The sequence below is a fragment of the Macaca mulatta genome, chromosome 9 (assembly GCF_049350105.2).
Source record: "Macaca mulatta isolate MMU2019108-1 chromosome 9, T2T-MMU8v2.0, whole genome shotgun sequence".
Lineage (NCBI taxonomy): Eukaryota > Metazoa > Chordata > Mammalia > Primates > Cercopithecidae > Macaca > Macaca mulatta.
This window is the reverse complement of record NC_133414.1, coordinates 75,297,915-75,318,272: the sequence shown is the minus strand read 5'-3', so window position 1 is coordinate 75,318,272 and position 20,358 is coordinate 75,297,915. Positions and strand designations below refer to the sequence as shown.

At 36.3% G+C, this 20,358-nt stretch overlaps 1 protein-coding gene across 6 annotated transcripts in view; it reads left to right on the top strand.

Moving 5' to 3' along the window:
* Positions 1-20,358, top strand: part of ADK (adenosine kinase) — a 564,565-nt gene that overhangs the window by 155,133 nt on the left and 389,074 nt on the right. For all 6 annotated transcript variants that reach the window (XM_028853392.2, XM_028853391.2, XM_077945182.1 and 3 more), the window contains 1 exon segment: positions 1,475-1,553. In XM_028853392.2, the coding sequence (XP_028709225.1) occupies positions 1,475-1,553 (79 nt within the window).

The following is a 20,358-nucleotide window of genomic DNA, read 5'->3' as shown; positions in this document are numbered from 1 at the left end:
GGGAGAATTTTGCTTGCAATAATGTATGATGGGCACTTTTAACTTTTTTATGGCTTTCTTTTTCAAAGTCGTATATCACCCTCCTTTTCTTTTAACCTCATTCCATCTTTCTTCTGTTTTTTTGGGGGGAGAGTTTGGCACATCTCCTTAGTAATTTTTTCCACATAGGATAAAGGATTATTAAATATTGCTTTGCCTTATTAACCTGATAATTTGAGTGCATATTGAAAATTTCTAGTTTCAAAAATTTCCTCCCTTCTCAGCATAGAATACGTTCGTTACTCCATTATATTTTTAGCATCTGGTATTCTTTGAGAAGTTTAGTATTAGTCTGATTTTTATTCCTTTTAAGGTAATTATTATTTTTCATTTTATATGCTTTTAGGGTTTTATCTTAATATGAGAGATTACACAAAATGTGTCCAAGTATGGGGTCCTAGTCCCTAATCCCTTGTAAAACTGTTTGATGTTTGGAAAAATCTGACCATATTTATGTTTCACCTTTTTTCCCCCCAACATTTCTCTCTTACTCTTCATAATGTTTATTTTCCCTTTCTGTATTTCCTGTTAAATAGATCTCGGACCACCTAATAAATTCTCTGCACCTTTTAATTTTTATCTCATATTTTTAATCTCTTATATTTTCTGTCTACTTTTTTGGTATTTTTAAAAATTTCAACTTCTCTATTTTTATCTTAGTTTTTACCCATGCATATTTTGATTGCTCAGGTAATCCATCCAACTATTTATTTTTCAAAAATTTTTCAATAATTGTTAAGTTAGTGCATAGAAACTGTGTCATTCTCTAGCTGCATCTTTTCATATAATTAGATAGGTCTGTTTGTGGCATCTTTCTTTCCTTGCTTTACAGGCAGTGCTGTTATACTTTTGTTTATTTTTATATATAAAATATATTTTTTGACATTTAGTAAGATGTGGAAGAGGAAATGAACATATGCTTCATCATCTCTTTTGAAGTGTAAGGTCTTATAATTTTCATACTTCTTGAACTGATTCCAAGGGTAACATTAAGTGAAATTTTGTTTAGTTTCTATAGAAAACTCTCTTAGTTGTCTGGAATGAGGAGAAATACACACTGATTTCTGTATGTTTGTAGTAACAAGTAGTTCTGAGACTGGGATTCTGATTTTGACTTAACCAATTTGCCACATGTGACCTCCATTTGGCAATCTATTAATTATTACTTTTACTTTCTGTTTAGTTTAATGGCTAATTATGGACAGTCTGTGTTTTAAATTCTTAAGTTCTTATAGTTGTACACTTATGGAAAACATTTCTTAAATGTGGAAATTCAGTATTTTTGTTATAAGATACTTCAATTCATTTATTCAATATACTTAAACAATTAAAACATTTTACTATTTGTGTTTTAATACTCTTCTGCTCAGAAAAGTTTACATTGTGGCAACTCACAGAAGGTAACTTACTCTTTTCTACTGTGATTTCCTTATAGGTTTGATGAACTCGTGAAAAAATTCAAAGTCGAGTATCATGCTGGTGGCTCTACCCAGAACTCAATTAAAGTGGCTCAGGTTGGTTACTTATTTTAAAAGTTAAAAGGATTCAAAATGATTCTAGACCCATGTCTATTTTGCATAATTGTTTCCATTTATATTGTGTTGCTGTAGAATATAGTTTTGTTCATTTGAATTGGGATTTTAGTAGTCATTGCACATCTAATCAAAAGTTACTTTAATTGCTATTTCTTTGGCTGTTGGTAAGCTTGAACTTTTGATATGTTTATTGTTCATTTGCATTTCTTCTTAAATTACTTGTTTCCTTTCACTATCATTTTATAATTTTTCATATGTTACAGATTTATAGAAATTCTTCATATTTTATAGATAGTATTCCTTTTTATAAGTTGAAAGTATTTATTTTTTGTCATGTGTACATTAACTCTTACAGTGTCTTGTACGGTGCCTTAGTTCTTCATGTAACTTTCAAAGTTTTTAATGTAATTAAACTTTATGGCTTCTTCATTTCCTGCATGTCCTCCTTAGAAAGGACGTTTCTGCCACAAGATAGTAGAAATTGCTCTGTATTATATATAGATATCTATATACATAAATATATATGCATATGTTCATACCTGAATATCTATGTATAGACAGATATGTTGGTAGATATGTATATACATCGTTATATCTATACCGGGGTATATCTTTAATATATCTGTATATCTGTCTCTATTCCCATATCTTCCAATGAGTAATTGAATAAACTCGTTAGGCATATACTCTTTGAGTTACCAGTTTAACCTAATCTTGATTGAGAGAGTTAGTGATCTTCTTAATCTTCCAGCTTTGAAAGATATGAACAAGTTTTACATACCACTCGTTCTTACTTTTGCAGTTTGAAGCTAGCTCAAATTTCTGCTCATTGCAATCATGTGTCATTTCTGCTATACTAGATTTCTTTTTCTTTTTTATTGATTAATGCATTCCCTTTGAATTCTAATTAACTTCAAGAACTGGAAAAGTGGAAAATTGACAAAATCCAGAATGATTTCTTTTCAAGTAACTCTTAGTTGATTTAGACATATAGTATGATTATTCCACATACTTCCAAGCTCAGATTTAATCATAGTTTTCAAATCTTTTGTAAAAATGAATCTTTAAGGTGGTCGTTAATATGAAGTGGCCTGAGTCTTTCTGTTGGTCAATTGATTTGTATTGTTTTTGGTAAAACATCCAGGTGGTCACTTTATGAACTTCCAGAGTAATAGAAAAAGGATGATTTACGGCCAGGCGCGGTGGCTCACGCCTGTAATCCCAGCACTTTGGGAAGCTGGAGGTGGACAGATCACTTGAGGTCTGGAGATCCAGATCAGCCTGACCAACATGGTGAAAACCCGTCTCTACTAAAAAAGTACAAAAATTAGCCAGGTGTGGTGGCATATGCCTGTCATCCCAGCTACTTGGGAGACTGAGGCAGAGAATAGCTTGAACCTGGGCAGTAGAGGTTGCAGTGAGCCAAGATCATGCCACTGCACTCCAGCCTGGGCAACAGAGTGAGACTCCATCTCAAAAAAAAAAAAAAAAAAAGGATAATTTACTAAAGCCTTAATTTATAAAGGCACGTTTTGCATTTTGCAGTTTTCAGTCTCTTCTCCTACTAGAACTGGAGGTGATATGGTTAGGCTTTGTGTCCCCACCCAAATCTCATCTTGAATTGTAATACCTATAATCCCCACATGCCAAGGGAGAGACCAGGTGGAGGTAATTGACTCATGGGGGCAGTTTCCTTCATGTTGTTCTCGTGATAGTGAGTGAGTTCTCACAAGATCTGATGGCTTTATAAGGGGCTCTTACCCCTTTGCTCAGCATTTCTCATTCTTGCTGCCTTGTAAAGAAGGTGCCTTTCTTCTTCTTTGCCTTCTGCCATGATTATAAGTTTTCAGAGGCCTTTCCAGCCATGCTAAACTGTGAGTCAATTAAACCTTTTTTCTTTTTTTTTTGAGACGAAGTCTCACTCTGTATCCCAGGCTGGAGTGCAGTGGCACGATCTTGGATCACTGCAAGCTCTGCCTCCCGGGTTCACGCCATTCTCCTGCCTCAGCCTCCCGAGTAGCTGGGACTACAGGCGCCCGCCACCATGCCTGGCTAATTTTTTCTATGTTTTGTAGAGATGGAGTTTCACCGTGTTAGCCAGTATGGTCTGGATCTCCTGACCTCGTGATCCGCCCGCCGTGGCCTTTTTTTCTTTATAAATTACCCAGCCTCTGGCCGGGCGCGGTGGCGCACGCCTGTAATCCCAACACTTTGGGAGGCTGAGACGGGCGGATCACGAGGTCAGGAGATCGAGACCATCCTGGCTCACACTGTGAAACCCCGTCTCTACTAAAAATACGAAAAATTAGCCGGGCGCGGTGGCGGGCGCCTGTAGTCCCAGCTACTCGGGAGGCTGAGGCAGGAGAATGGCATGAACCCGGGGGCGGAGCTTGCAGTGAGTGGAGATCGCGCCACTGCACTCCAGCCTGGGCGACAGAGCGAGACTCTGTCTCAAAAAAAAAAAAAGATAAAAATAAATAAATAAATAAATAACCCAGTCTCAGGCAGTTCTTTACCATAGTGTGAAAATGAACTAATACAGGGAGGCTATTAGCTGTTCACTGATTGTCTCCTTTCTTGAGGATCTTCATCAGTTTCTGCCTTCTAAAAGTTTATTATTATATAATTAAGTTCTCCCTCAGCTTTCTCCCTGATATTGGTCTCATAATAAAGCAGTCATTGCCTACTTTTATTCTTTTGCACTTTTTACAGTATTTCACATTCATTCTTTTTTTTTTGAGACGGAGTCTCGCTCTGTCTCCCAGGCTGGAGCGCAGTGGCCGGATCTCAGCTCACTGCAAGCTCCGCCTCCCGGGTTCCCGCCATTCTCCTGCCTTAGCCTCCCGAGTAGCTGGGATTACAGGCGCCGCCACCTCGCCCGGCTAGTTTTTTGTATTTTTTAGTAGAGATGGGGTTTCACCGTGTTAGCCAGGATGGTCTCGAACTCCTGACCTCGTGATCCGCCCGTCTCGGCCTCCCAAAGTGCTGGGATTACAGGCTTGAGCCACCGCGCCCGGCCACAATATTTCACATTCATTCTAACAATGTATTCTAGTAATGGTTTATTTGTTCTTGTCTTTTGCAAGGTAATAAAAGGAATTTGAAGTTTTGGGTAACTTACTATGTGAGATCTTACTAGTAATCATACTTTCGTATATCAAGTTATATGACAAATTATGTCAACAAGAAAATGTCCCCAAAGCTCTTAGGTATTTTGATATGTCAAATCATGTTCTTGAAGATTTTAATGAAACCATAGGCAACAAAAACAAATATTGTTGATATCTTGTCCAAGTACAATTCTAGATTTATTTGATGTACAGTACAAATGTAAATTTTGGTAAATTTCGTTTGGTCTGAACTGCTTACTAATGAAAGTGAAAAGTTCTTATCTGCTCAATATCCTGCACAGCATGTATATAACACTGCTAAAAAGGGGTGTGACTTGCTTAAGTTTGATCATTGATGCTTTCTTAATGAACACTTTTGGTTATGTTGCCAGTTTTTAAAAAATTTGTGGAAGCGCTTAATGTGATTTTTGACTTGAAAGAAATGGAAAAAGGCTGGCATTGTGACTCATGCCTGTAATCCCAGCATTTTGAGAGGCTAAGTCAGGAGGATCGCTTGATTCCAGTAGTTTGAAACCTTGTCTCTACAAAAAGAAAAATAAATGGAAGAAAATGACCTCCTTGAATATGTGCCTAAAAGATGGCTATTTTTGTTGCTGGACATAGATACCTTGCAGTACAATATTAACAAAATATGGGACCAAAGGAATGCCCTTCTCTGATTTGGCAGCACATTGAGAATGAGAATGGAAAAACAAGATTATAGAAAAAGATATTTTTTTGGGGTTTCTGTTTCTTTTGTTTGTTTGTTTGTTTTGAGACAGAGTCTCACTCTGTTGCTAGGCTGGAGTGCAGTGGTGCGATCTCTGCTCACTGCAACCTCTGCCTCCCGGGTTCAAGTGATTCTCCTGCCTCAGCTTCCCAAGTAGCTGAGACTATAGGCATGTGCCACCATGCCCAGATAATTTTTGTGTTTTTAGTAGAGACGGGGTTTCACCATGTTGGACAGGACGGTCTTGATCTCTTGACTTTGTGATCCACCCACCTCGGCCTCCCAAAGTGCTGGAATTGCAGGCGTGAGCCACGGTGCCCAGCTTGTTTCTGTTTTTGAAGAGGCCACAAGTAGGCTAGAAAAAACACATACCAAAAAAAAAAAAAAAAAACCACACAAATAATTTTATTTATTTATTATTATATATATTTTTTGAGACACTCTCTCTCGCTCTGTTGCCTAGGCTGGAATGTAGTGGTGTGATCATAGCTCACTCCAGCCTTGAACTGCTGGGCTCAAAGAGTCCTCCTTCCTCCATCTCCTGAGTAGCTAGGACTACAGTCATACCGTGCCATACCTGGCTAATTTATTTGTTGTAGAGACAGGGTCTCTGTATGTTGCCCAGATTGGTCTTGAATTTTTGGCTTCAAGTGATCCCCCTGCTTTAGTCTCCCAAAGTGCTAGGATTATAGGTGTGAATCATTGTACCTGGCCCAAATGGCTCATTTTTATATTAAGAGTGCTTCAGAACTCAAGTAAAAAAGTCACAGAAAAGAGCAATGAGGTTAAATAAAACTTTTTTTCAGTTTCTTTACTAAAAAATCCAGTTTTGACATCACAAATTCAAATTCAGGTGTTTTAAAACCATTTCTGCAAGAAAGAGAAATTTAACTTAGGATGATAGCCAATGTCTTTCAGAGTGTTTTAAAATGATGGACATTTTGAACACTGATAAGCCTATATAATGAATCTGTAAACACAAGGGATGTGATTCATAAGGAGCTGGAATGCCAAAACATGCATTTAGCTAAAAGATAGATGGATATAATTTTTATAGAACCATAAACTAATTCCTATATCTAAACACCTATTATTGATAGTAATTAAAATCCTAAGTATTCTGTTTACATGCTTTTGTTGAGAGGATATTTAGCTTAATGTCATTGCATTGGATTGATACCAAGAATGTGGGCTTGATGCATCAGAGGTGTAAGTCACAGTGGATTTTACCTTTGACTGTGTGTTAAGTTTCACCACACATACAAGAAGGATTGACCTAATGGCTCTAGTGAAGTATAGAAAGGAAACATAAAAGTAAAAATATTTTATTATTTCATAGGCAAAAAGAAGCATGCCATTGTTCTTTTTAATTCAATATTGGTAAAATGTTTAATCCAACTATAGTTACATTATTTTTTTTTAAAGTGTGACAGAAATAAATAATGCAGAATAATATATGATTATGAATAAGTTCAATATTAGTTAGCTAGAGCATTCTTAACAATTTCAGAGACTAGATGGCTTAAACAACAAAGATTTATTTTCTCACAGTGTTGGAGTCCCAGATCAAAGTGTTGACACCTTGATTCCTTCAGAGGCCTTGCTTCTTGGCCTGCAGATGGCTACCCTCTTTCTGCCTCTTTGCGTGGTGGTTTCTGTGTACATATGTACCCCTGGAGTGTGTCTGCGTGTCCTAATGTCTTCTTATAAGAACACCAGTCAGATTGGATTAAGGCCTACCTTACTGCCCTCCATTAATTTAATTACCTTGTTAAAGACCCTATCTTCAAATGTAGTCACATTGTGAGATACTGGAGTTTAGGGCTTCGACATATGAATAGTGGCAGGAGGGTCCGTGGAGGGATGTTTATAGTTCAGCCCATAACAACTATGTGTTTTTAAATTTTTGTATCTAAGTCATAAAACATCAATAAGTTAATTTTTGGTAGTGTTCTTTTTTGATACCATCTTCCTTTTCTTTCCTGTATATGTTTTAGTTACTTTTATTATTTACCATTTAAATTACAATTAACATTGTAAACTCATAACAACCTGATTTGGATAATACCAATGTAGTTTCAATAATATACAAACACTACTCCTTTACATCTCCATCCTCTTCTTATATATTATTACTCTCATTGATTATGTCTTTGTGTATTGCATGCCCATTAACACAGATTTATAATTATTATTTTATTCATTTGCCTTTTAAATCATATAGAATAAAAGGAATTACAAACCAAAAGTTCAGTGATACTGGCATTTATATTTACTATGTCCTTTCATTTCAGCCTGAAGGACTCTCTTTAGCATTTTGTGTAGGGCTGGTCTATTGTTAACAAACTGTCTTAGCTTTTGTTTATCTGGGAATGTCTTAAATAGCCCCTTTATTATAGGGTAGTTTTGTTGGATATATAATTCTTGGTTAACAGTGCCTTTCGTTTAATACATTAAATATGTCAACTCACTGCTTTTTGGCCTACATGGTTTCTGATGAGAATTAGTTCTTAATCTTATTGAGAATCCTGACTTGGGACCAGTTGCTTTTCTCTCACTTATTTCAAAATTCTTTCCTTTTCTTTGTCTTTCAACAGTTGACTATAATGTGTCTTGGTGTGAATCTTTTTGTGTTTATCATGTTTAGAGCTTATTAAATTGATGCTTCAAGTTCATGCTTGGATGTGTAGATTCATACATTTTATTAAAGTCGGGAAGTTTTGGACCATTATATCTTCAAATTTTTTTCTTTTATTTTTTCTCTGTTTTCCTTCTGGCATTCTCATAATTAATATGTTGGTCTGCGAAGATTGTTTAATGATAAGGATTCTGACTAAATAAGATAGAAAAAAAACACCATGGTGAATAAGCAAAGCAGAAATAGAACCCTACTGTTCTAACTAGTAACCTCAGCTTGCTGTTGTTACTGGAGATTTTTCTGTCATCCTGAGAAGACTTCAATTTTTACTTCTCTAAGTGTGAGAGATTTTGAGTAGTGTTTCACTTGTTTTCTTCACTTCTTACTGTCTTCTTCAATTTGGGAGTAATTGTAGGTTGTCAGAGAGAGTGTCGAATATGCATCATTTTAAATACAGCTATCAGTAAATGGACTCTTTCATTCATGCTTCCCAGGGATGACAGTTTTCCTTGGTGCCTAGATACCTTTTTGTTCCTTGGAGATTTATAGTGTTATGTGACTCATTGAATTTTTCAGAAGCCTGATGGTGAGCTACATGAGGTATTTCTATTTAAGTTCTAGGTTCAGTTGTTTTTAAGCTTCCTTCAATTTAATTTATCTATAGTATTTTAAAATTTATTTTTAAAATGCCATCTTGGGGTATATTCTGGGCATCTCAGAAATTTTAAATACCATCTTATCCTTTGTTAACTGGAATATAAGCAGGTAATCATTTGAATCACTTTTTTCCTGTAATTATTATCATATTGAGGCTATATGGATTTTTATTTTATTTTATTTTGTTTTTTATTTTTTTGAGACAGAGTCTCACTCTGTCACTCAGGCTGGAGTGCAGTGGTGCGATCACAGCTCACCACATCCTTGACCTCCTGGGCTCAAGGAATTCTCCTACCTCAGCCTCTTGAGTAGTTGGGACAATAGGTGCACACCACCACACCCGCCTTATATTTTACTTTTTTGTACAGATGGGGTTTTGCCATATTAACCAGGCTAGTCCTGCATTCCTGGGCTCAAACGATCCTCAAGACATTAGCTTGGTCTCCTCTCAAATTACCAGATCCTTATTTCTGTCTTATAATTTCTAATCTGCTTTTATGATTATTGACTTACATTCAGTCTTGCAGTTTTTCATGTCTCTTCCAGTTAGATAAGCCTCCATATTTGTATTTAACTTCCAGTAAAATTTTAACCATGTTGTTGTTTCATTTTTAATTAAAATTTGAGAGGACTGCCTAAATGTCGTGTGTTTTATGTTTTATACATCTCAGGGGGATGCTTTTAATTATTTTCTTGATGTAAAACATCACATAATAAACTAGTGTTCATAATTGTATTTTAAAGCTTTCCAAAATGCTATGTAAAATGAGTTTCTAAAAACACTAAACAAAAGTTTTAGGAATTATGTTTGAATGAAATAGAAACATTGAACTCAAAATTGTAAAGCTGATATTTCAAGAACTACCAATTGGTGTAACATTACTAATTGAGTTATGGTATTTAGAAATTAAAACTGATTTAAATCGAAGGACTCATGTTGTTTATCTATTTCGAGATCTTTTTTGAAAAAAGTTAGTCTAAAGTTTGTCTGTATTTAAAAAAATCTGATTATCTCTTTTGTGACCTATTTTACCTAGAAAAGCTAGTTAGAGGTTAAAAGGTTTTTTATGAGATGTACTTCTGTGCATTGGAACAGTCCAGATGTAAATTTAAAAAGAAGAAATGACAATGAAGTGATCAAAGAGAATTCTCTGTTCAAATGCTTTCACCTGGAGCAGTTGTAGAAATGTCAGTAGTACAACTGTATTTATAATTATAGCAGGATGTGGCAGAAGGTGATGCAACACAGTCTCATCAATTCTTTCTGTCATTTAAGAAAGTAGTAAGTACTAATTCTGTCAATTTTATGATTAATGAATAATTTTAAGTAACATAAGCCCTACAAATAAGGTTGACTATTCAAATTTTGATACCTCCTTATAATTTTTAAAGTTTAAATATGAATTAATACTCTTCTTTGTTTGCCTTTCTGAGCTCCTCCCTTTTCAAATTAGGTTGTAAACTTTTCGTAGCTAAAATAAGATGAAGGAAGCAGTGGCTTGCTGTCCTCAATTATAATACTTTTGATGTGTTTGTGAAATTATTCTAACTTAGATCAGATTCTTTAATGTAAAGAAAAATCAGTATTTCACTTTTCCCTTCCTCCCTTTTTTTCCCTCTCTCCTTTCCTTGTCTCTCTCCTTTCCTTTCTCTCTCTTTTTCCCTTCATCCCTCCTCTCCCCTTCCCTTCTTTTTCCTCCTCCTCCGTTCCTTACATCTTCTTCCCTTCTCTTCCTATCCTTCCTCCTCCCTCCCCTCTTCTTCCTTTCTTCCTACATTTTTTTATGTATTATATTAAGAAATTATTTTACTACTATTAGTGATGACATGCTTTTAGTTCTGTCTCAGCAGTTATGGTTGTGCTCTGCAGTTGTCCAGTATAAATCTATACATATCACAGTTACCCACTTCATAAAAGAATGACATATCTCTACTCTTGTGGACCTTAATGTCATGCAGTGTTCCTGGGTATAATATTAAACATGGGTACAATTTGAAATTGTATTTTTCTGTCTAAAAGCAAAACAAATAAACCTTCAGTAAGAAATACTACAAGCAATGGGACATAATTTCATCAAGGGGATGAAACTCTATTCCTTTTTATTTTATTTTGGAATTGGAATTCAGAAACTTTTTTTTTTTTCTTTTTTTCTTTTTTTTTTTAAAATTTATTTATTATTATTATACTTTAAGTTGTAGGGTACATGTGCATAACGTGCAGGTTTGTTACATATGTATACTTGTGCCATGTTGGTGTGCTGCACCCATCAACTCGTCATTTACATCAGGTATAACTCCCAATGCAATTCCTCCCCCCTCCCCCCTGCCCATGATAGGCCCCGGTGTGTGATGTTCCCCTTCCAGAGTCCAAGTGATCTCATTGTTCAGTTCCCACCTATGAGTGAGAACATGTGGTGTTTGGTTTTCTGTTCTTGTGATAGTTTGCTAAGAATGATGGTTTCCAGCTGCATCCATGTCCCTACAAAGGACACAAACTCATCCTTTTTTATGGCTGCATAGTATTCCATGGTGTATATGTGCCACATTTTCTTAATCCAATCTGTCACTGATGGACATTTGGGTTGATTCCAAGTCTTTGCTATTGTGAATAGTGCTGCAATAAACATATGTGTGCATGTGTCTTTATAGCAGCATAATTTATAATCCTTTGGGTATATACCCAGTAATGGGATGGCTGGGTCATATGGTACATCTAGTTCTAGATCCTTGAGGAATCGCCATACTGTTTTCCATAATGGTTGAACTAGTTTACAATCCCACCAACAGTGTAAAAGCGTTCCTATTTCTCCACATCCTCTCCAGCACCTGTTGTTTCCTGACTTTTTAATGATCGCCATTCTAACTGGTGTGAGATGGTATCTCATTGTGGTTTTGATTTGCATTTCTCTGATGGCCAGTGATGATGAGCATTTTTTCATGTGTCTGTTGGCTGTATGAATGTCTTCTTTTGAGAAATGTCTGTTCATATCCTTTGCCCACTTTTTGATGGGGTTGTTTGTTTTTTTCTTGTAAATTTGTTTGAGTTCTTTGTAGGTTCTGGATATTAGCCCTTTGTCAGATGTGTAGATTGCAAAAATTTTCTCCCATTCTGTAGGTTGCCTGTTCACTCTGATGGTAGTTTCTTTTGCTGTGCAGAAGCTCTTTAGTTTAATTAGATCCCATTTGTCAATTTTGGCTTTTGCTGCTGTTGCTTTTGGTGTTTTAGACATGAAGTCTTTGCCCATGCCTATGTCCTGAATGGTACTACCTAGGTTTTCCTCTAGGATTTTTATGGTATTAGGTCTAACATTTAAGTCTCTAATCCATCTTGAATTAATTTTCGTATAAGGAGTAAGGAAAGGACCCAGTTTCAGCTTTCTACTTATGGCTAGCCACTTTTCCCAGCACCATTTATTAAATAGGGAATCCTTTCCCCATTTCTTGTTTCTCTCAGGTTTGTCAAAGATCAGATGGCTGTAGATGTGTGGTATTATTTCTGAGGACTCTGTTCTGTTCCATTGGTCTATATCTCTGTTTTGGTACCAGTACCATGCTGTTTTGGTTACTGTAGCCTTGTAGTATAGTTTGAAGTCAGGTAGCGTGATGCCTCCAGCTTTGTTCTTTTGACTTAGGATTGTCTTGGAGATGCGGGCTCTTTTTTGGTTCCATATGAACTTTAAAGCAGTTTTTTCCAATTCTGTGAAGAAACTCATTGGTAGCTTGATGGGGATGGCATTGAATCTATAAATTACCTTGGGCAGTATGGCCATTTTCACGATATTGATTCTTCCTATCCATGAGCATGGTATGTTCTTCCATTTGTTTGTGTCCTCTTTTATTTCACTGAGCAGTGGTTTGTAGTTCTCCTTGAAGAGGTCCTTTACATCCCTTGTAAGTTGGATTCCTAGGTATTTTATTCTCTTTGAAGCAATTGTGAATGGAAGTTCATTCCTGATTTGGCTCTCTGTTTGTCTGTTACTGGTGTATAAGAATGCTTGTGATTTTTGCACATTAATATTGTATCCTGAGACTTTGCTGAAGTTGCTTATCAGCTTAAGGAGATTTTGGGCTGAGACAATGGGGTTTTCTAAATATACAATCATGTCATCTGCAAACAGGGACAATTTGACTTCTTCTTTTCCTAACTGAATACCCTTGATTTCTTTCTCTTGCCTAATTGCCTTAGCCAGAACTTCCAACACTATGTTGAATAGGAGTGGTGAGAGAGGGCATCCCTGTCTTGTGCCAGTTTTCAAAGGGAATTTTTCCAGTTTTTGCCCATTCAGTATGATATTGGCTGTAGGTTTGTCATAAATAGCTCTTATTATTTTGAGGTACGTTCCATCAATACCGAATTTATTGAGCGTTTTTAGCATGAAGGGCTGTTGAATTTTGTCAAAAGCCTTTTGCATCTATTGAGATAATCATGTGGTTCTTGTCTTTGGTTCTGTTTATATGCTGGATTATGTTTATTGATTTGCGAATGTTGAACCAGCCTTGCATCCCAGGGATGAAGCCCACTTGATCATGGTGGATAAGCTTTTTGATGTGTTGCTGAATCCGGTTTGCCAGTATTTTATTGAGGATTTTTGCATCGATGTTCATCAGGGATATTGGTCTAAAATTCTGCAATCAAACTAGAACTCAGGACTAAGAAACTCAATCAAAACCGCTCAACTACATGGAAACTGAACAACCTGCTCCTGAATGACTACTGGGTACATAACGAAATGAAGGCAGAAATAAAGATGTTCTTTGAAACCAATGAGAACAAAGATACAACATACCAGAATCTCTGGGACACATTTAAAGCAGTGTGTAGAGGGAAATTTATAGCACTAAACGCCCACAAGAGAAAGCAGGAAAGATCTAAAATTGACACTCTAACATCGCAATTAAAAGAACTAGAGAAGCAAGAGCAAACACATTCGAAAGCTAGCAGAAGGCAAGAAATAACCAAGATCAGAGCAGAACTGAAGGAGATAGAGACACAAAAAACCCTCCAAAAAATCAATGAATCCAGGAGTTGGTTTTTTGAAAAGATCAACAAAATTGACAGACCACTAGCAAGACTAATAAAGAAGAAAAGAGAGAAGAATCAAATCGACGCAATTAAAAATGATAAAGGGGATATCACCACCGACCCCACAGAAATACAAACTACCATCAGAGAATACTATGAACACCTCTACGCAAATAAACTGGAAAATCTAGAAGAAATGGATAATTTCCTGGACACTTACACTCTTCCAAGACTAAACCAGGAAGAAGTTGAATCCCTGAATAGACCAATAGCAGGCTCTGAAATTGAGGCAATAATTAATAGCCTACCAACCAAAAAAAAGTCCAGGACCAGATGGATTCACAGCTGAATTCTACCAGAGGTACAAGGAGGAGTTGGTACCATTCCTTCTGAAACTATTCCAATGAATAGAAAAAGAGGGAATCCTCCCTAACTCATTTTATGAGGCCAACATCATCCTGATACCAAAGCCTGGCAGAGACACAACAGAAACTTTTTTTTTGTCCTATGGATGGTATATTCGTTTATTTGAAATGAAAATTGAACTCAAATTTTTCTGAAAGAGTCTCATTTGTTAATTGGTTCACAAGGATGGTCTTTGCCATTTAAATTATACAGTGGTACTGTCAGCTGCCATCGTTTTTGAAAGCAAAGAAAATATTTAATTGTATTGATTTTCTAACTTACATTCCAATTAATACACATTTCCTTCTTCTTTAAATAACTTTATTGGAATATAGTTCACATACAATTCACCTGTTTAAAATGTATGACCCTGTGGCTCTTAGTTCACAGATTTAGCTAGCTGTGCAACCATCACCACAGTCAGTTTCACAATATTTTCATTATCAAATGAAGAAACTCTATAACTATTAGTAGTCATTCCCCATTTCTCTCTCACCCCCTCATCTTCTTTCCATTCAACCCCTGGGCCCCAGACAGTCACTTATCTAGTTTTGTTTCTATATGTTTGCCTATTCTAGACAATTATTTTTGTTTTTGGAGATGGCATCTTGCTCCGTCTTCAAGGCTTGAGTGCAGTGGCACAATCATGGCTCACTGCAGCCTCCAACTCCTAAGCATAAGTGATCCTCCCACCTCTGCCTCCCGAGTAGCTGGGTCCACCGGCCTGTGCCAGCATGCTCAGCTAATTTTTAACTTGTAAATTTTCTGTGGAAATGGAATCTTGCTTTGTTGCCCAGGCTGATGTTGTTCCTGACCTCAAGCAACCCTCCTGCCTCTCCCTCCCAAAGTGCTGGGATTACAGGTGTGAGCCACTGTGCACAGCCTTTAAACAATTATCAAAAACCTATTCATATCTGTGATTCTAGATTCTTTCACCAATATCTCTCCATCCTTCTACCCCTCTAATTACCCAAGCCTCTGAAAAACAGCATTTTACTCTCCTATGAGATAAGCTTTTTTATAGTTCACATGTGAGTTGAGATTATGTAGCATTTGTTTTTGTACCTGGCTTATTTCTTTTAACATGATATTCTCCAGCTTCCTCCATGTTACCACGAATGAGAGGATTTTTTTCTTTTTTTTTTGTGGATGAATGGTATTCCATTGTGTATATATACCGCATTGTGTATATATACCGCATTCATTCATTGCCTGATGAACTCTTAGGTTGATTACATATCTTGGCTGTTGTGAATAATAAAGCAATAAATATGGAAGTGCAGATATATCTTAATCATTTCCACTGAATGTGTACCCAAAAGTGGAATTGCTGGATCATTTTGAAGTCAGATAGCATGATGTGTCTTTGTCATTTTTGCTCAAGATTGCTTTTGCTGTTTGGGATGTTTTGTGGTTCTATATGAATTTTAGAATTTTTTTTTCTATTTCTGTGAAGATTGTCATTGGCATTTTGAGAGGGTTTACTTTGAATCTGTAGATCACTTTGGATAGTATGAACATTTTAGCATTATTAATTCTTTCATTACATGAATGCAGGCTATCTTTTCATTTATTTGTGTCTTCTTTAATTTCTTTCATCAGTGTTTTATACTTTTCATCTTAGAGATCTTTTACCTCCTTTGTTGAATTTATCCCTAGGTATTTTAGCTATTTTTATAACTATTTTAAGAGGAATTGTTTACTTGATTTTTGTTTTTTCAGGTAGTTTGTGGTTGATGTATAGACATGCTTTTGTATGTTTGTTTTGTATCCTACAACTTTACTGAATGTGATTATTAGTTCTGACAGTATTTTGGTACATTCTTTAGGGTTTTCTGCATATGAGATCATGTTGTCTGCAAACAAGAACAATTTAATTTCCACCTTTCCAATTTGGATGCCTTTTATTTCTTTCTCTTGCCTAATTGTTCTGGCTGGGTCTTCTAGACTATGATGAATAGAAAAGGTGAAAGTATACATCCTTGTCTTGTTCCAGATTTCAGAGGAAAAGCTTTCACTTTTTCCCCATTCAGAATGATAGCTTTGGGTTTTTCATCTATGGCCTTTATTGTGCTGAGCTACATTCCTTCTATTCCCAATTTGTTGATAATTGTAACATGAAGGAATGTTGAATTTTGTCAAATGCTTTTCTGCATCTATTGAAATGATTATATGTTTTTTTCCTGCATTTAATGTGATATATCACAGTTATTGATTTGTGTATGTTGAACCATTCATATATCCATAGGACGAATCCACTTGATCCTGGTGAATTATCTTGTTAATGTGCTGGCTTTTTTTTTTTCTTTTTTAAGACGGAGTCTCACTCTGTCACCTAGGCTGGGGTGCAGAGGTGCTCCACCTCCTGGATTCAAGCGATTCTCCTGCCTCAGCCTCCCGAGTAGCTGGGATTACAGGCGCCCACCACCATGCCTGGCTTTTAGTGCTTTTAGTAGAGAAGGGTTTCACCATGTTGGCCAGGGTGGTCTTGAACCCCTGACTTCAAGTTATTTACTTGGCCTCCCAAAATTAATGTGCTATTGAATTTGGTTTGCTGGTATTTTGTTCAGGATTTTTCCATCGAGGTTCATCAGAGACATTGGCCTGTAGTTTTCTTATTTTTGTTGTGTCCTTGTTAGGTTTTGGTATCAGGGTATTGCTGATTTTGTAGAATGAGTTTAGAAGAATTCCTTCCTCTTTAATTTTTAAAAATAATTTGAGAAGAATTGGTATTAGTTTTGCTTTGAATATTTGGTAGGGCTGCGTGTGTGTTGGCTTACACCAGTACCCCAGCACTTTGGGAGGCTGAGGTAGAACTGCAAGAGGCCAGGAATTCGAGGTCAACCTGGGCAACATAGTGAGACCTTGTTTCTACCAAAAAAAAAAAAAAAAAAAATTAGCTTGGTGTGCTGGTACACACCTGTAGTCTCAGCTACTTGGGAGGCCTCTTGGGAGGCTGAGGCAGGAAGATTGCTTGAGCTTAGGAGGTGGAGGCGGCAGTGAACTCTGATCATGCCACTGTACAGCAGCCTGGGCAACAGAGCAAGACTCTGTCTCTTTAGAAAAACAAAATGAAAATTTTGATAGAATACAGCAGTGAAGCCATCAGGTCCTAGGCATTTTTTCTTTTTTTTTTGATGGGAGACTTTTTATCACCGATTTAATCTCTTTACTTATTGGTCTGTTCTAATTTTTTATATCTTCATAATTAAATTTTAGTAGATTATATGTATTCAGAAATTTATTTCTTCTAGATTTTCTAGTTTGTTGGTATATAATTGTTAATGAGAGTCTCTTATAATTCTTTGTATTTCTCTGGGACCAATTGTAGTGTCTCCTTTTTTGTTTCTCACTTTTTTATTTGTATCTTCTCCTTTTTTTCTTAGTCTAGCTAAAGGTTTGTTGCTTTTGGTTATCGTTTCAAAAACCTAATTATTTGTTGTATTTATCTTTTGTGTGGTTTTTAGATCTCTATTTCATTTATTTCTTCTCTTTATTTATTTTTTTCTGCTAATTTGGGGTTTGGCTTGTTCTTGTTTTTCTAGTCCCTTGAGGTGCAACATTAGGTTTGTATCTTTCCTCTTTGGGGATTTATGTGTTAATTACTACAAACATCCCTCTTAGACCTGCTTTTGCTGTATCAGATAGGTTATGCTTTGTTTCCATTGGCATTGTTTCAAAAAATCTTTTTATTTCTCTTTAATATTTTCATTGACCATGTTGTTTAATTTCCATGTACTTGTAGAGTTTCTGATTTTCCTCTTATTATTGACTTCTAGTTTTATGACATTGTGATCAGAAAAGATAATCTATGATTTTGAACTGAAATTTGTTAAGACTTACGTTGTGGCGTAATATGCACTCTATCCTGAAGCATGTTTCATGTTCAGTTGAGAAGAATGTGTAATCTTCAGCCGCTGGATAGAATGTTCTGTAAATGTCTGTTAGGCCTATTTGGTGGAGAATACAGTTTAAACCTAATGTTTCTTTTTTGGTTTTCTGTCTGAATAATGTTTCTATTGTTAAGTGGGGAGCTGAAGTTTCCTACTAGACAGAAGATCGGAAAAAGTAACAATTACATACTCGGCTTAGTATCTGGGTGATGAAATAATGTGTAAACAAACCCCCATGACACAACCTGCACATGTAACATACCTGCACATGTACCCCTGAACCTAAAATAAAAGTTAAAAAAAAAAGTTGTCTACTATGATTATTTTATACTCTATCTTTCCCTTTAGATTTATTGATATTTGCTTATATCAGGTTATTTTAAACTAGTAACAACTTAACTTTGATTGCTAAAAATGTTTAATAAACACCTTGTACTTTAACTCCTCTTTTTCTCTCGTATTTTGAATTTTTTTTGAGATAGTCTCACTCTGTCACTCAGGCTGGAGTGCAGTGGCACAATCTCAGCTCACTGCAACCTCCACCTCCTGGTTTCAAGCAATTCTCATGCCTCAGCCACCCAGGTAGCTGGGATTACAGGGGTGTACCACCTTGCTCAGGCAATTTTTATATTTTTGGTAGAGACGGGGTTTCACCATCTTGCCCAGGCTGGTCTTGAACTCCTGACCTCCAGTGATCTGCCTGCCTCGGCCTCCCAAAGTGCTGGGATTACAGGCATGAGCCAACTCGTCCAGCCACATATTTTGAATTTTTGATGTTACAACTTACAACTTTTAAAACTGCATATCCCACTATCAATTGTTGTAGTTATAATTATTTTTAATAGTTTTGTCTTTAATCTTCATATTAAAGATATAAAAGGTTTATATACTATGCTTACAATAGGCCGAATACCCACTTCCCAATCATTTTTTCTACCATAGAAACTTGCATCCAGGGGACTTATGCATATGCGGGCTTAGGGGAAGAGTGTTGCAGTCAAAGCACCATTTCCCTTACTATCTGATATGGTTTGGCTCTGTGTCCCTCGCCCCAAACCTCATCTCCAGTTGCAATCCCCATAATCCCCACATGTTGAGGGAGGGACCTAGTGGGAGGTGATTGGATCATGGGGGTGGTTCCCCCCATGCTGTTCTCATGATAGTGAGTAAGTTCTTATGAATCTGATGGTTTTATAAGTATTTGGCAGGTCCTCCTTCACTCTGTCTTTTTCTCCTGCTACCATGTGAAGAAGGTCATTACTTCCCCTTTGTGTTCCAGCGTGATTGTAAGTTTTCCAAGGCCTCCCCAGTCATATGGAGCTGTGAGTCAATTAAACCTCTTTTCTTTATAAATTACCCAGTCTTGTATATTTCTTTATAGCAGTGTGAAAATGGACTAATACACTGTTCCCAGATTTTTCTCAGCTCTGTGGTACAATGAGACATCATCCTGAGTTCCAAGAGATCCAGGGTAGTCGTCTTGCCACTGAGAAGTCACTAATTGAAACTCTATAGGGTATAGAGAACCAGACAAAAATTCCTACCCTTCCATTTTGCTAACATCATTGTGCCATGTTTTTTAAAGAAAAATGTTTTTAGAGTATTTGTGTTCTTTGGTACTTTTGCTGCTGAGATACTTTGGTTTTTTACTTTATTATCCCAATAGTCTAGATTGTAACATACCACAGTGATTTGCCGCAAGAAGGATGTGCTGTAGAATTAAGCCAAGCTGGGCAAGTATGAACTTGGGACTATCACGAAACTCTTTCTCATTCTTTTCTCCTTCTTGAATTCTTCCCATATCAAGCATTTACAACCCACTATGTAGAGGTCCATACACCTTGGCTTATAGACTTCACTTGGTAGTAACTGTTGCCCACCTATTAACCAGAATTTTCATTTAAAAATCTTTGCATAAAAATTAGTAGGTATGCAGTGGAATTTTCAAACAAGGAAGAAGATTGGTTGGATGGATGGATGTTAGGTGACCACTGGGAAACTATGGTTTTAGAACAAGTAGCTAGTGGGTTGCAGGTGGCATGTATTTTAATACATGTAGCAGAAAACTGAAAATTTATGAGCATTTTAGAAATTAGAGCTCTGTCAAAATAAGAGAAAAACTTAGATTTAATTTTATAAAAGCAGTACTAATGACTTTCCTTTATGAAGATGGTATATGATTTATCTATATATGAACAATTATATGTATCATTAAGTGGATCAGATAAATTTTTTGTTCTTTTAAGAATAATAGGCCAAGTGTGGTGGCTCATGCTTATAATCCCAGCACTTTGAGAAGCCAAGGCCAAAGGATCAGTTGAGCTCAGG